The sequence below is a fragment of the Callorhinus ursinus genome, unplaced genomic scaffold (genome assembly GCF_003265705.2).
Source record: "Callorhinus ursinus isolate GAN/ISIS: 27379988/994484 unplaced genomic scaffold, GSC_fseal_2.0 scaffold27, whole genome shotgun sequence".
Lineage (NCBI taxonomy): Eukaryota > Metazoa > Chordata > Mammalia > Carnivora > Otariidae > Callorhinus > Callorhinus ursinus.
In genome coordinates, this window is record NW_027397089.1 from 22615842 (window position 1) to 22632609 (window position 16768).

At 39.5% G+C, this 16768-nt stretch overlaps 2 protein-coding genes across 6 annotated transcripts in view; one reads left to right on the top strand and one right to left on the bottom strand.

Moving 5' to 3' along the window:
• Positions 1-16309, top strand: part of CLEC12B (C-type lectin domain family 12 member B) — a 17664-nt gene extending 1355 nt beyond the window's left edge. The window contains exons 2-7 of one of the 5 annotated variants that reach the window (XM_073877991.1): positions 7830-7881; positions 9439-9537; positions 11545-11763; positions 12485-12639; positions 12968-13083; positions 15869-16309. In XM_073877991.1, coding sequence (XP_073734092.1) covers positions 9501-9537; positions 11545-11763; positions 12485-12639; positions 12968-13083; positions 15869-16019 — 678 coding nt within the window. In that variant the 5' untranslated portion in view covers positions 7830-7881; positions 9439-9500 and the 3' untranslated portion in view covers positions 16020-16309. Of the gene's footprint in view, positions 1-7419; positions 7882-9438; positions 9538-11040; positions 11138-11544; positions 11764-12484; positions 12640-12967; positions 13084-15868 lie in introns of those variants that run through there. The other 4 variants (XM_025879617.2, XM_025879616.2, XM_025879618.2 and 1 more) reach the window with 4 other exon arrangements.
• The window catches only part of CLEC1B (C-type lectin domain family 1 member B), a 53935-nt gene that overhangs the window by 15937 nt on the left and 21230 nt on the right, over positions 1-16768 (bottom strand). The window lies entirely within an intron of this gene.

The window sequence follows — 16768 nt, forward strand, 5'->3', positions numbered from 1 at the left end:
TTTCTTCTAACAGATCAAAATATACCCTAAATCACTAGTGTATGGCTTTGTTCTAGTCTCCTGCCTGATCACATTCTCTCCCTTTTTTTAATTTTCTTTTTCTTTCTTTTTTTTTTAAATCTTCTTCTTTCTTTTTCCAAACAACTTCTTATCGTATCAGTCCCTTTTATAAAATCTTTTATAATTTTCATCTTTACAGTCATCTTCCATCCCTTCATTGTATCAACCCTTATTTTGTACATATATAAGTCTTTATTCCTTTAAAATTTTAGGAGGCACTTTTTTCTAACACACCAAAATACGCCCAAAATCTAGTGTGTGGCACTGATATATGCACTAGCCTGATCATATTTGATCAAATTCTGTTTTTTTTGTATTGTTCTGTTTTTGTATTTATCTTTTTCTTTTTGTTTCTTTTCTTTTCTTTCTTTTCTCTTTCTTTTTCCTTTCTTTCCCTTTCTTTTCCCCTGGTCTCAGGTCTTTTCTGATTTGTATAGAGTATATTTGGTGGGGACGTTGTTAACCTGTTAGCATCTTGTTCTCTCATTCATCTATTCTCCTCTGGACAAAATGACAAGACAAAAAAAATTACCTCAGCAAAAAGAACAAGAGATAGTACCGTCAGCCAGGGACCTACTCAATACGGACATTAGTATGATGTCGGACCTAGAGTTCAGAATCATGACTTTAAAGATACTAGCTGTGCTTGAAAAAAGCGTGGAAGTTATTAGAGAAACCCTTTCTGGAGAAATAAAAGAACTAAAATTTAACCAAATCGAAATCAAAAAGGCTATTAATGAGGTGCAATCAAAAATGGGGGCACTAACTGCTAGGTTAGCAGTTAGTGCTAAATCTTCTGCCTAAATGAGGCAGAAGAGAGAATCAGCGATATAGAAGACCAAATGATGGAAAATAAAGAGGCTGAGAAAAAGAGAGAGAAATAACTACAGGATCACGAGGGCAGAAATCGAGAGATAAGCGATACGATAAGATGAAACAACACTAGAATAATTGGGATCCCAGAAGAAGAAGAAAGAGAGAGAGGGGCAGAAGGTATATTGGAGCAAATTATAGCAGAGAACTTCCCTAATGTGAGGAAGGAAACAGGCATCAAAATCCAGGAGGCACAGAGAACCCCTCTCAAAATCAATAAAAATAGGTCAATACCCCAACATCTAATAGTAAAACTTACGAGTCTCAAAGACAAAGAGAAAATCCTGAAAGCAGCTCGGGAGAAGAGATATGTAACCTACACTGGTAGAAACATTAGATTGGCAACAGACCCATCCACAAAGACCTGGCAGGCCAGAAAGGACAGGCATGATATCTTCAGAGCACTAAACGAGAAAAATATGCAGCCAAGAATACTATATCTAGCTAGGCTGTCATTGAAAATTGAAGGAGAGATAAAAAGCTTCCAGGACAAACAAAAACTAAAGGAATTTGCAAACATGAAACCAGCCCTCCAAGAAATTTTGAAAGGGGTCCTCTAAGCAAAGAGGGAGCCTAAAAGCAGCATAGATCAGAAAGGAACAGAGACAATATACAGTAACAGTCCCCTTACAGGCAATACAAACGCACTAAATTCATACCTTTCAATAGTTACCCTGAATGTAAATGGGCTAAATGCCCCAATCAAAAGACACAGGCTATCAGATTGGATTAAAAAACAAGACCCATCAATATGCAGTCTGCAAGAGACTCATTTTAGACCCAAAGACACCCCCACATTGAAAGTGAGGGGGTGGAAAACAATTTTCCATGCTAATGGACACCAGAAGAAAGCTGGGGTGGCAATCCTTATATCAGACAAATTAGATTTTAAAACAAAGACTGTAATAAGAGATGAGGAAGGACACTATATCCTACTTAAAGGGGCTATCCAACAACAAGATCTAACAATTGTAAATATCTATGCCCCTAACATGGGAGCAGCCAATTATATAAGGCAATTAATAACAAAAGCAAAGAAACACATTGACAACAATACAATAATAGTGGGGGACTTTAACACCCCTCTCACTGAAATGGACAGATCATCTAAGCAAAAGATCAACAAGGAAATAAAGACTTTAAATGACACACTGGACCAAATGGACTTCACAGACATATTCAAAACATTCCATCCCAAAGCGACGGAATACACATTCTTCTCTGGTGCCCATGGAACATTCTCCAGAATTGATCACATCCTAGGTCACAAATCAGGTCTCAACCGGTACCAAAAGATTGGGGTTTTCCCCGCATATTTTCAGACCACAATGCTTTGAAACTAGAACTCAATCACAAGAGGAAAGTCGGAAAGAACTCAAATACATGGAGGCTAAAGAGCATCCTACTAAAGAATGAATGGGTCAACCAGAAAATTAAAGAAGAATTAAAAAAATTCATGGAAACCAATGAAAATGAAAACACAACTGTTCAAAATCTTTGGGATACAGCCAAGGCAGTCCTGAGAGGAAAGTATATAGCAATACAAGCCTTTCTCAACAAACAAGAAAGGTCTCAAATACACAACCTAACCCTACACCTAAAGGAGCTGGAGAAAGAACAGCAAATAAAGCCTAAACCGAGCAGGAGAAGAGAAATAATAAAGATCAGAGCAGAAATCAATGAAACAGAAACCAAAAGAACAGTAGAACAGATCAACGAAACTAGGAGCTGGTTCTTTGAAAGAATTAACAAGATTGATAAACGCCTGGCCAGACTTATCAAAAAGAAAAGAGAAAGGACCCAAATCAACAAAATCATGAATGAAAGAGGAGAGATCACAACCAACACCAAAGAAATACAATTATAATGACATCTATGAGCAACTCTATGCCAGCAAATTAGATAACCTGGAAGAAATGGGTGCATCCTAGAGATGTATCAACTACCAAAACTGAACCAGGAAGAAACAGAAAACCTGAACAGACCTATAACCACAAAGGAAATTGAAGCAGTCATCAAAAATCTCCCAACAAACAAAAGCCCAGGGCCAGATGGCTTCCCAGGGGAATTCTATCAGACATTTCAAGAAGAATTAATACCTATTCTCCTGAAACTGTTCCAAAAAATAGAAATGAAAGGAAAACTTCCAAACTCATTTTATGAGGCCAGCATTACCTTGATCCCCAAACCAGACAAAGACCCCATCAAAGAGGAGAATTACAGACCAATATCCTTGATGAACATGAATGCAAAATTCTCACCCAAATACTAGCCAGTAGGATCCAACAGTACATTAAAAGGATTATTCACCATGACCAAGTGGGATTTATCCCTGGGCTGCAAGGCTGGTTCAACATCCGCAAATCAATCAACGTGATACAATACATTAACAAAAGAAAGAACAAGAATCATATGATCCTCTCCATAGATGCACAAAAAGCATTTGACACAGTACAGCATCTTTTCTTGATCAAAACTCTTCAGTGTATAGGGATAGAAGGTACATACCTTAATATCATAAAAGCCATCTATGAAAAACCTACAGCGAATATCATCCTCAATGGGGAAAAGCTGAGAGCTTTTCCCCTAAGGTCAGGAACGCGGCAGGGATGTCCACTATCACCACTGCTACTCAATATAGTATTAGAAGTCCTAGCCTCGGCAATCAGACAACAAAAAGAAATCAAAGGCATCCAAATCGGCAAAGAGGAAGTCAAACTCTCACTCTTTGCAGTTGATATGATACTGTATGTGGAAAACCCAAAAGACTCCACCCAAAAACTGCTAGAACTCATACAAGAATTCAGTCAAGTAGCAGGATATAAAATCAATGCACAGAAATCAGTGGCATTCCTATACACCAACAACAAGACAGAAGAGAGACAAATCAAGGAGTCGATCCCATTCACAATTGCACCCAAAACCATAAGATACCTAGGAATAAATTTACCCAAAGAGGCAAAGGATCTGTACTCAGAAAACTATAAAATAGTCATGAAAGAAATTGAAGAAGACACAAAGAAATGGAAAAACGTTCCATGCTCATGGATCGGAAGAACAAACATTGTGAAGATGTCAATGCTACCTAGAGCAATCTACACATTCAATGCAATCCCTATCAAAATACCATCCACTTTTTTCAAAGAAATGGAACAAATAATCCTAAAATTTTTATGGACCCAGAAGAGACCCCGAATAGCCAGAGGAATATTGAAAAAGAAATGCAAAGCTGGCGGCATCACAATTCCGGACTTCCAGCTCTATTACAAAGCTGTCATCATCAAGACAATATCGTACTGGCACAAAAACAGACACATAGATCAATGGAACAGAATCGAGAGCCCAGAAATGGACCCTCAACTCTATGGTCAACTCATCTTTGACAAAGCAGGAAAGAATATCCAATGGAAAAAAAGACAGTCTCTTCAACAAATGGTGTTGGGAAAATTGGACAGCCACATGCAGAAGAATGAAACTGGACCATTTCCTTACACCACACACAAAAATAGACTCCAAATGGTTGAAAGACCTAAACGTGAGACAGGAGTCCATCAAAATCCTAAAGGAGAACACAGGAAGCAACCTTTTCGACCGCAGCCGCAGCAACTTCTTCCTAGAAACATCGTCAAAGGCAAGGGAAGCAAGGGCAAAAATGAACTATTGGGATTTCATCAAGATAAAAAGCTTTTGCACAGCAAAAGAAACAGTCCACAAAACCAAAAGACAACTGACAGAATGGGAGAAAATATTTGCAAATGACATATCAGATAAAGGGCTAGTATCCAAAATCTATAAAGAACTTCTCAAACTCAACACCCAAAGAACAAAGAATCCAATCAAGAAATGGGCAGAAGATGTGAACAGACATTTTTCCAAACAAGACATCCAAATGGCCAACAGACACATGAAAAAGTGCTCCACATTGCTCGGCATCAGGGACATCCAAATCAAAACCTCAATGAGATACCACCTCACACCAGTCAGAATCGCTAAAATTAACAAGTCAGGAAACGACAGATGTTGGCGGGGATGTGGAGAAAGGGGAACCCTCCTACACTGTTTGTGGAAATGCAAACTGGTGCAACCACTCTGGAAAACAGTATGGAGGTTCCTCAAACAGTTGACAATAGAGCTACCATACGATCCAGCAATTGCACTACAGGGTATTTACCACAAAGATACAAATGTAGGGTTCCGAAAGGGTACGTGCAACCCGATGTTTATAGCAGCAATGTCGACAATAGCCAAACTGTGGAAAGAGCCAAGATGTCCATTGACAGATGAATGGATAAAGAAGAAGTGGTATATATACCCAATGGAATATTATGCAGCCATCAAAAGGAATGAGATCTTGCCATTTGCAACGACGTGGATGGAACTGGAGGGTGTTATGCTGAGTGAAATAAGTCAATCAGAGAAAGACATGTATCCTATGACCTCACTGATATGAGGAATTCTTAAACTCAGGAAACAAACTGAGTGTTGCTGGAGTGATGGGGGGTGGGAGGGATGGGGTGGCTGGGTGATAGACATTGGGGAGGGTATGTGCTACGGTGAGCGCTGTGAATTGTGCAAGACTGTTGAATCACAGATCTGTACTTCTGAAACAAATAATGCAACATATGTTAAAAAAGAAAAAGAAAAAGAAGAAGATAGCAGGAGGGGAAGATTGAAGGGGAGTAAGTCAGAGGGGGAGACGAACCATGAGAGACGATGGACTCTGAAAAACCAACTGAGGGTTCTAGAGGGGAGGAGGGTGGGGGGATGGGTTAGCCTGGTGATGGGTATTAAGGAGGGCACATTCTGCGTGGAGCCCTGGGTGTTATGCACAAAGGATGAATCATGGAACACTACATGAAGAACTAATGATATAATCTATGGTGATTAACATAACAATAAAAAAATTAAAAAAAAGAAATCTGACATGATCTCACGGGGGTAGATCAAGGGTGTGTGGGGGGGTGGTTTGTGTTGCTTTCTGAGTGCTTTGTGGGAGCGCCCATCCCTAACTTTGCGTCTTCCAGCCCACATTCTTTGGTTCTAGGCCCTCATCCTCTACCTTCAGCCAGCGGTGTTCTATCTCTCTGACCGAATCTAGAAAAGGTTCTCCACTTTTAAGGACTCGTGATTAAATTGAGCCCAGCAGATAATGCAGGATAATTTCTTCATCTCAAGGTCTGCAATCCTTCTTTCCATCCGCAATCCCTTTTATCATGTAAACTACCAGATTGAGAGGTTCTGGGGATTAGAACACGCACAGCTTTGGGGGCTGTTACTCTACCTTTCACAGGTTCTCAATAACAATGAATTTTCCTATAGAAATTAGTAAATTTCACAAGATGTGATGTTGGCATTAGAAGTAAATGCAGTCCTTTAAGAGTCTGACACCGACTAAGTGACCAACTGCATGTGTGATGTGAGGTTTTCCTCTCATGTGCCTCCAAATAACAGCCAGAACGCTTTCTATATAAATTGTCTGCTTTTTACCGCTCATGTGACGTTGTTGAAACAAAGTATCACAGTTAAATCCTTCTGCAGTGAGTTTACTTCAGTTTTATTAGAAACTTCTTTTCAGGGCATTTTTGTTGTTGTTGTTCTAAGAAAGGGAAAAAAGAGATTGATTATTTTATAAGATTTAAAAAAAATTTTTTAAGATTTATTTTAAATTAGAGAGAGAGAGTGCACGTGTGAGCATGGGGAGGGGCGGAGGGAGAAGGACAAGAAGCCTCCCTGCTGAGCAGCGAACCCAGCAAGGGGCTCGATCCCGGAACCCTGAGATTATGACCTGAGCTGAAACCAAGTGTCCCACGCTTAACTGACTGAGTCACCCAGGTGCCCCCCCCATATAGGATTATTTTTTAAATGAAATGTATATAACCTGTAGCTCAAAGAGAGGTCAAGACTTAAAGATGCTCTAGGGATTCCCCATATCCAGTGGTCCATGTGAATAGCCAGCACTGTTTGTTCTTGCATTTGCCCCAAACTCCATCGTCTGATTTTTCGAACCTGAAAGACTGCCTGCTTTCTATAGGAATTTTAGCTGCACAACAATGACTGTTGGCTGCCCTCAGGTTAAAAACCAACTCAACAAACAAATTAAAAAAAAAAAGGGGAAAGCACCATACTCCGTGCTAGTTGTAATTTGCAGGGGGATTATTCTGTTAGGGATTTAGCCCTGCCAGAGGGAGCTCCCATTCATGCCCAGTTTTAACAACTGTCAATTTCTTCTCTATGCCCCATTACCAACGCTGGGTCTCTCCCTCCTCCCTGCCTCTCTGTCTCTGTCTGTCTGACACACACACACACACACACACACACACACACACACACACACACACAATTTGTATTTCTTAAAACATCAGCCAGGTGTGGGTGGTCATTAACTACAAAGTTTTTTCTGTCGTATGTATATCTCTCTGATATGAGTGAGTATAAACCAGATCCAATGTCTTCATACAGGATTAGCTGGCCTTTGACACATGTAAAAATGACAACCTGACCCTTTATTGAATAACTCAGAACAGCCTCTACCCTGAAGATCATGGGGATTCCCCCATGAAACCACTATTCCTTCTCTGCTTCTAAGTATCCCTTTCGCTTCACAAGAAACAATGATGAAAGAGCAGGCAGATTGAGATCTATGCTATTTTGATTTCTAAAGAGAATATTTGACTTCTCTCACTTTCTCTGCAAAAAACCTGTTTGTCATTCTGTCTTTACAGAGGGGTGTGGGTGTGTGTCTTAGGTCAGTTGAGTGTGTTTATAAAAGCTCCCAGCCTTGAGAAGAACATCCCGTTCCTGGGCCTGAAGATATTGAAACATTAATTACATAATTTATAGTAGTGCTTTCTTCTACAATGTCTGAAGAAGTGACTTATGCGACACTCGTATTTCAGGATTCTGTTGGAGAGAGAAATAACCGCGATAGAAATAACCTAAGGAAAAGAGGTAGGAGTTCAGACACAGCGTGATGTGACCTTGGGGAATGCACAGGTGATAAATGCTTTGGTTCAGATGCTAAAGAGAGGTATGCTGTGGAATCTCCAAAATGGAGACAGAGTTGTGGAATACACTAGTAGAATGAGTGTTCCCAATTTTGGCCAGAAAACATTGTGGCTTCCAAGACCTCTTTAAATTGTGTGATATCACTCTGTATCATGAAGCTCTGTGTTATAGTGAAACATTGGACATGAGAGAAATTGAGTTTGGGGGCTAATAGAATTCTTTTTACAAATGAAGTCCTTGATATTTATACTTTGTGAGAGATGCCAGGCGAATATTCTTTTAGTAGCCAGATTAGAGGTCACTAAAATAGAGAAAATAGAGGAAATTTTTCTTTTCAAAGGTATAAATAACTGAAGTGAGAAATGGGAGAACAAGACAGTCAGAAATAGATAAGAGATTGTTTCTGTTTTATAAGTAGTTTAAAATTTTTTTTAGGGAGTGGAAATTCCTAGTATAATTAGTAGTGTTGAGTCAATAATAACAATATCCATATAGTATTTTATATGCATTATATCATATTTTTATCAAAATATATTTGTGAAGTAAATGGAATAATATTAGCAAAACAGAGTCTAAAAAAAATTAAACAATTTAACCAAGTTCCTACAAAGGATAAAGGCCCAAACTCAGTGCTAGTCTTTACCTCATTCCCTTATCCCCTGTTGGAAGAAATATTAATCTCTGTGGTCAGGAATCCAGTTTAGTATATCAGACTATATCCCTTATTTTCAAGAATTTGTTGACAGTTCAGGCTATTACCCCAAATCATCTAAAATATAGGAACTACTTTCTTCTTCTCTTGGATTTATTTTTACTTTAAGTGTGTGTGTGTACGTATGCACGTGTGTGCATGGTTTGGGGGTGATATACAAAGAGAATGGGAATAGGTTTGTTGTGAGTCTAATAACAGTGGTTATACATTTTTGTTTTTTTGTTTAAATTATAGCTGCAATCCTTGAGAGAAAAGGAGTCATGGGTGTGATGTATGTGATAGCGCCCCTGGAAATTTTCAATCCATCTGTCTGAAATACTGGGCTAGATGCCATTAGATCCTGAATTAAGAAATAGTGTAGGTTAGAGTGCACATTCATTTTGTCTTTCATTTCATACTCATTCATTATCTATGAGATGATAAATAGACTGGATAATAGATATAAATAAAATCCACAATAACACTTGCCTTGTGGAGGATTGTAATCTCAAAAACTTGAGGTCTCTCCTATTGTCAGGATCATCCAGAGAAGCAGTTTCTATAACATCTAGTACGTGCATTTAGTAAACTTAAAGAAGAAGGATGTGTGATGATGTAAAACAAAAACCTGAAAATTAGGAGACACTCTTAAAGGAAAGGAGAATGGTGGGGAAGAGAAGTGGAGGAGAACTGATGGTGGGGCCCTCACCACACATCATTTTAGGTATTTTCTAGATGGTGCATCGAAGAGGTAAGAGAGAAATAAACAGTTCATGTGTAGCCATAATTCCTCTGTTGGCTTTCTTCAGGGTATCCAGCTCTTTCACCCACCTGGCGTCAGGCTGCCCTGAGTTTGCGAACTCTTTGTCTGATGCTGCTGATTGGGCTGGTGACCTTGGGGATTATGTGTAAGTATACTTTCATCAAACCCAAGAAAAGTGATTAGGAAACTCATTTGTAAACTATGTAAATTCTGGTTTGATTGTATTATGTGATCATAGCTCCTTCATTCTCCAAGTCTCTAAGATAGGCAAGCAAGGGACAGACTTGAGGATTTTGCCCTAAATCCATTTTCTCTTGATAAACTAAACTGGATTATGAAGACAACTTTTATATTCCTCTTTATTGGTTGGAATAAGGAGGTTCTTTTCTGCATAGACACACATCCACTTATTATTCCAATGGTAAGAAATAGGGAGCCAAGGGAGGTGGACTCAAGGAAGAGCATGCTGTCTCATTCACCCTGAAGACTGAGAACAAGACTGGCTTAATATACTCACTCAAGACCATTCTAGTGTAGAAACACTTGTGTGCTATAAAGGAAAAAGAGATACAAACGAGGAATAGTTGCTTGAGATACCTTACCCTCTAAACAGAAAGTTGAACCACCTCCACATAACAATGAAAGCTCCACTCCCAAATACAATAGCCAAAAAAAAGCATTCTCTTGGTTCTGACCCATCACTGAGCCATCAGGGTTGAACAGGATAGGGAGTCTTGAACTAAAAATAAGTGGAAGAATATCCTAAGAATCCATACTCTGTAGGATATTGTTAACTATATGATGGACAGAGTAGTGAGTTGGCACAGTATTCCCGTTGGGGGGACTTGCAGTCAAGAATGTTTATTCTCTGAATGACACTAGCGTCTTCCATGCTACTTTATTTTTACATATGTAGGATTTCATGGATAATTAGAATTTAGACATACTGATTTGGACATATGAATAGGGCCTAATGATGTAGCTTGCTCTTTTAGAAAGAAATATGATATTCTAGCAGCAGTAACAAATATTCAATAGCCAGTCATTATGAGGATTAGCAGTTGATCTTCTATAATGATGTATATTTTAAAAATGAAGATGAAGGGTGCCTGGGTGGCTCAGCTGGTTAAGCATCTGCCTTTGGCTCAGGTCATGATCTCAGGGTCTTGGGGTCGAGCCACACACGTCAGTCTCCTTGCTCAGCGGGGAGTCTGTTTCTCCCTCTGCCCCTCTCCCCCCACTCGTGCTTTCTCTCTCTCTTGAAATAAATAAATAAAATCTTTAAAAAAATGAAGATGCAATGATACATATTCTTTGGTTCACCATAGAAGGGTGAAGCCTTTTTTTCCTGAAGTGCTTTGCTTTTAGTGTAATAACTCTTAAATTTATTGTGATGATGCATTGCCTGAAGTGTTAACTAAAAAAGTAGATTTTGGGGTGCCTGGGTGGCTTAGTTGGTTAAGCTTCCAACTCTTGATTTGGCTCAGGTCATGATCTCAGAGTCATGAGATCAAGCCCCACATCCAGCTCCATGTTCAGCGTGGAGTCTGCTTGAGATTTTCTCCCTCCCTCTCCCTCTGCCCTACCCCTGCTGGCACTCTCTCTCTCTTTCCAAAAAATGAATAAAACCTTTTTTTTTTTTAAAAAGGCAGATTTTATGGATCCAGAGCCAGAAATGGTCCAGTATGGTGTTAAAATCTGCATTTAAAACAAAACCAGATATTTGGGTGATTCTGATAAAAGTGGTCTGTATACCATACTTTGAGATACCCATTGCCTTAAAGAATTCTATTCCTATTAAAACAACAATTACATGAACCAGCTCCAAATAGAAAAAAAGAAAAGTAGCTCCACTAAATGAATGGCAAAATGCCTGGCACAGCCTTAGATTAAATGTCAAAGACATATAATTATTAATTCATTACTTTAATACGAGTGTAATCATATTTAAAATCTCAATAAAATTATGAGGATGAGCTCCAAACAATTTGGAATAGAAAGGCATCTGGTGTGTTCCTTCCATGATACTTCAATTATTGGAAGCTACTGATAAATATTAAACAATGTGAGAAATATTTCTGTGTTAAGAATTATCTATGGCAATGATGAGAATGGGAAGATATATGAACTTATCTCCTGTTATGTCTTGGAGTTTTGCAGACATCTAATGAAATTAACTCAGATTCAGAGAAATTAAATCTACTTCAAAAAATCATCCACCAACAGCAGGATAACTTATCCGAGCAGCTGAACAGCTACAGAAACTTTCCCACCGAGGAGGAGTTTCTCAAGTCACAGATCTCCAGTCTGCTGAAGAGGCAGGGACAAATGGCCATCAAACTCTGCCAGGAGCTAATCATTCACACTTCAGGTAACTGGGACCTACGGGCCAGTCATGTGCAATTTGTTGTACCAGTTTGCATTGATCACGTGCGCCACCTCATAGTATGAGAAAGTTGTGTTCTCCAGCGAACTCTAATGATATCACACTAAATTTATAGAAGACACGGGAAGATATCAATTTATTTAATATTTTTGAAAACACAGAGGTGAATTTGAGAAGCGTCATGGAATGATACCAACCTGGATACTTCAGCTTCTCATTTTGTGAACTATTTTTAGATGATCCTGACATTTTAAGAAACTAAAAGTATAGCTGGTAATTCTGAGACCCGTAAAGTGAGCCCTGAAGTGAGAATTTCAATCACTGTTGCTCCACCCCATAATCGGGAGTGACTTCATTTTCACAGGCTCCTAAAGCTGTATGGTTCCAGAACGCTGGGTCTCAGACCCTCTCACCAAGTTCAATCATTTAGTTTCTAAAACCTTCCCCACAGGGTGCCTGCGTGGCTCAGTTGGTTAAGCGACTGCCTTCGGCTCAGGTCATGATCCTGGAGTCCCGGGATCAAGCCCCGCATCGGGCTCCCTGCTGAGCAGGGAGTCTGCTTCTCCCTCTGGTCCTCCCCCTCTCATGTGCATTCTCTCTCTTTCAAATAAATAAATAAATAATCTTAAAAAAAAAAAAAAACAAACCTTCCCTAGTCACTCTAGCATTATTTAATTTGTACCAATGGTTGTAATTTCTTTTTCAGACCACAGATGTAAACCTTGTCCTAAGATGTGGCAGTGGTCCCAAAACAGCTGCTATTATTTTGCAACAAATGAGGAGAAGACCTGGACTGACAGTAGGAAAAACTGCATGGACAGGAACTCCACTTTGGTGAAGATAGATAGTTTGGAGGAAAAGGTCTGGTTGACTCCTTCCCTAGTTAGAGAGATTCTTCATGTCGTAGAAAGTACAGCAAGTGGGATGTGTGACTCACAAAGTAGGAATTCAGTACGTTCTGAAGGAGAATTAACATCTTCTTTTTTTTTTTTTAAGATTTAATTTATTTATTTGACAGAGAGAGGGAACACAAGCAGGGGGAGTGGGAGAGGGAGAAGCAGGCTTCCCGCGGAGCAGGGAGCCCGAAGGTGGACGCCTAATGACTGAGCCACCCAGGCGCCCCTAACGTCTTACTTCTGCACTCCAGAATGTGGCTCACATATGACATTGTTCCCGTTCTCCCTCTCAGGATTTTCTGAAGTCACAGCCATTACCCACGTTCTCTTTCTTCTGGCTGGGCTTATCCTGGGACCCATCTGGAAGGAGCTGCCTATGGGAGGATGGCTCTGGCCCTTCTCCATCCTTGTAAGTCGCTAACTGTTGCGGGGGTGGAATCCTAAGAAAATCAATGTTAATTGATTGGAAATGGAATACTAAGAAAGTCAATGTTAATTGTAAGAATTATAAATCTAGATACAAAAAAAGAGTGCAACATACAAAGAAAAGAGAGCTTCAGTAAGAAATAATGAAAGCAAGAGTACCTAATTTCGTGTATGTGACAAACTCATGGCAAGACACTGAAGCTTATCTATTGGTTAAAATTTATTTTTTTAATAATAAACAAATAATACTTACACTTTGTTCGAAGTAGTGTAAAATATTAGCTCTGTGATAAAAGCACTGTTAGATTCCTATTTTGTGGATGAAACAATTGTCAGAGAGAGATTAAATCATTTGCCCAAGCTCACTACCTCCTGAGTGGCAAAATCAGGACTGAGTGCTTCCGTGACCAGGAGCTTGGCCTCTCAGCTCCCCTGGCTCTCCAACGCTTACAGTCCCAAGGGTGGTTTATCATAAGAACATACATTAACACATTTATTTAAATTCAATAATTGTCAGCCATTTTCTAGCAGCAAGTAAGTCTGAATTGACAGATTAGTTTAACAATTAGTTCTGTGATAGGGATTTGCTAATTAGATTATATGGCAAATGTTTTTCACGACTTAAAATGTGCTAAGTCTGCCACTTCAAGGTGTTGAAGAAATATTTAAAGTGCATACAGGATATATGATACTTTGAAAATTACAGTTTTTGCAACTATTTAAAGTTATAAAAAATAAGGGTTATCTTAAAAATATGGAAAGGAACACATAGTCTTGTAAAATTCTCTTAGCAACTACAAACCAAATATTTTGAGGAACACAGCTCATCACAACAATATTGATACAGTTATATCTGTATTTTTAATATAATATATGGTATTTGCATATCACATGAAGTGTTAAGAGCTTTGGCCCCTTTCTGGGTGTAGTAGGTTTTTCTCCACCTCCCTTCCCATCAAATTATTCAACTGTTCACCTCCCTCCTGTCTTGCTCCTTAATGCATGCTATCAAAGTTTCCTTAAGCTGAGTTATAATCACTCATTTCCATCAAGGATACTAGGTTTCTGCTGTGACTCCCCCAATTCCCTGAATAATACACAATGACATGCCTATACTTTACTCCCAGAGAGACTTTATCTTCACCCATTTCCCACAATGCTGTCACGGCTTTTCCTACTCACAGCAATTTCCTACTCTCTAATGTCCACTGCTGGTCATATTAAATCAGTGAGTCTGGTTTCATGCAAATAATCGTGGTGACATGCACATGCAAAGTAACAAACAGCCCCCCAAAAATGACAGTTACTTCTTTTTAATGGAGTGATCCTGGGCATGAGATGATTTCCCGCTAACCTGAGGTATTTCTGCTAGACTGAGGCTTTACAGAACAGGACCAGGATATCCTCCCTGTAAGTGCAGCCGTTTCCACTTTGAACTTTAAGAAGATGGGTCCCCTCTCCTAAAGGAGTTGTCATCATCCCGGGCCCTTCCACTCACTCCTAGTGAAAATATGGAGGAGGTGGCCTCCTGCAGCAAGGTTCAGAGTCTGTGGACACTGACGCCCTGAGGCTGTGCTGGCCACCCTAGGTGTGTAGGGGTGGTGGAACTGAACTTCGGAATATTCCCTACTGAGTAAGGCTACTCTCGGCAAATGCATATGCCAAGAGGAAGATTTAGTAAGCCTGGGGCACCTGGGTGGCTCAGTCATTAAGCTTCTGCCTTTGGCTCAGGTCATGGTCCCAGGGTCCTGGGATCGAGCCCCGCATCGGGCTCCCTGCTCCTCGGGAAGCCTGCTTCTCCCTCTCCCACTCCCCCTGCTCGTGTTCCCTCTCTCGCTGTGTCTCTCTCTGTCAAATAAAGAAATAAAGACTTAAAAAAAAAAAAATTTAGTAAGCCCAGCCCTGAAGCAAGAATACTGCAGTGTAGCACAGATCATTTGAGTAAAAAGACACACAGGGGATTTAGATCTGATGAGCATAACCTAGTAATGACATTTCTTTTAAAGGTTATTTATTTATTTATTTGAGAGAGAGAAAGTGCACCGCAAGCTTGGGAAGGGGTAGAGGGACAGGAGAGAGAGAATCTCAAGCAAACTCCCCGCTGAGCCCCAGCCAGAGCCTGGGACAGGGCTTGATGCCACCACCTGAGATCATGACCTGAGCTGAGATCCAGAGTTGGTGGTTTCACCAACAAAAGCCACCCAGTTGCCCCTGTAATGATATTATTGAAGAGTTATCACCAATTCCTTAGCAGAGGAACTAGGGACCGATATCAGAACCACTTCTATGTAATCGTCCGTTTTCTCTCTGAACCCTATCTTATTCTCTCTCCACCTTCCACATATGTGTGTATAAATATACATAACACAAAATTATATATATACAAAATTATATTTGTGCATAATGAAATGTTATAACTTTTTACCCAGAATATGATCTCATTTGTCTGTTTTTCTTCCTAAAGTTCCAAAGTAAAGAAATTGTAGTGCTTCTGATATAATCTGCACTGGGTAGTTTCTACCATGATACTGGAGAGGATACAAATTCTTAACCCGGAATTTAAGTATCTTCCTTAAATTATTCTAGCTGGGATTATGATTAACTTGAAATGGAACGCTCAGATTTGCCAGCTTTAAGAACTCTGATATGTTATGGAAACAGAAGTCTCTCCAAGTTCAGATACATAGTCTTTTGTAACTGAGGACACTGAATTGTGATCAGATTTCAAATATGAAATTAAAATTAATTTTAAGTGGATTAACTTGCAGATTCAGCACTAAAGAGTATGCTCAGATCAATGGATCCAAAGGATGTGCCTATTTTCAAAAAGGAAATATTTATATTTCCCGCTGCAGTGCTGAAATTTCTTGGATTTGTGAGAAGACAGCTGCGTTAGTGAAGATTGAAGATTTGGATTAATATGCTTCTTCCAGATTCACCGGATGTAAGGGACTTGTGGTTAAATTCATGTGAAGAAAGAGAAATCTCCCCTACTAGAGCCAAAAACAGATGAAAAAAATGACTGTGTATTCAGACCCATCAGGCAAATAAACTTCACAGAACATTCTCCACTTCATCGTCGAAGCCTTCTGATCTGATGTTCTGGTTATTGTTAGGGACCCGGAGGAAAGCTCTTCTATGGCCCTATTATTCTATCTCAGCATCATTTCACCGAATTCCCTGTCTCGAATAAAAGATTGTTTTCCTGCTTTGTGATTGCATATGCACAAGTGCACAGGGGGGATATGTAAATATTTAGCAGCTGGAACTGACAGAAGACACAGCACTGCAATGACATTCAGGAGACCCTGTTGTGATAGTGGTCTGGGGGATTTTGGGGTGGGGGTCCCGCTGGCTAGAGCAGCAGTATCGTGCCAAGTGATTTGGAAATATCTTAGTATCTTAGCAAATGGTTTGTAGCCATGTACCAGCCTTGTAATACAGGTAAAGTAGCACATCATTTAGTATTTACATTCTCATTTATTTAGATTAAGTAAATCTTGAGGTTATTGTTGTGGTAATCTGGACATTATTAATAGAAGTTTATAATCTTTGCATTGAAATGTTATTTCCTTTAGAGAAATCCTAAAAAATTACTTGAAGATAGTAGAACCATTATATTTTATTTCTAAGAACTTTCCTGTGGCGCCTGGGTGGCTCAGCTGGTT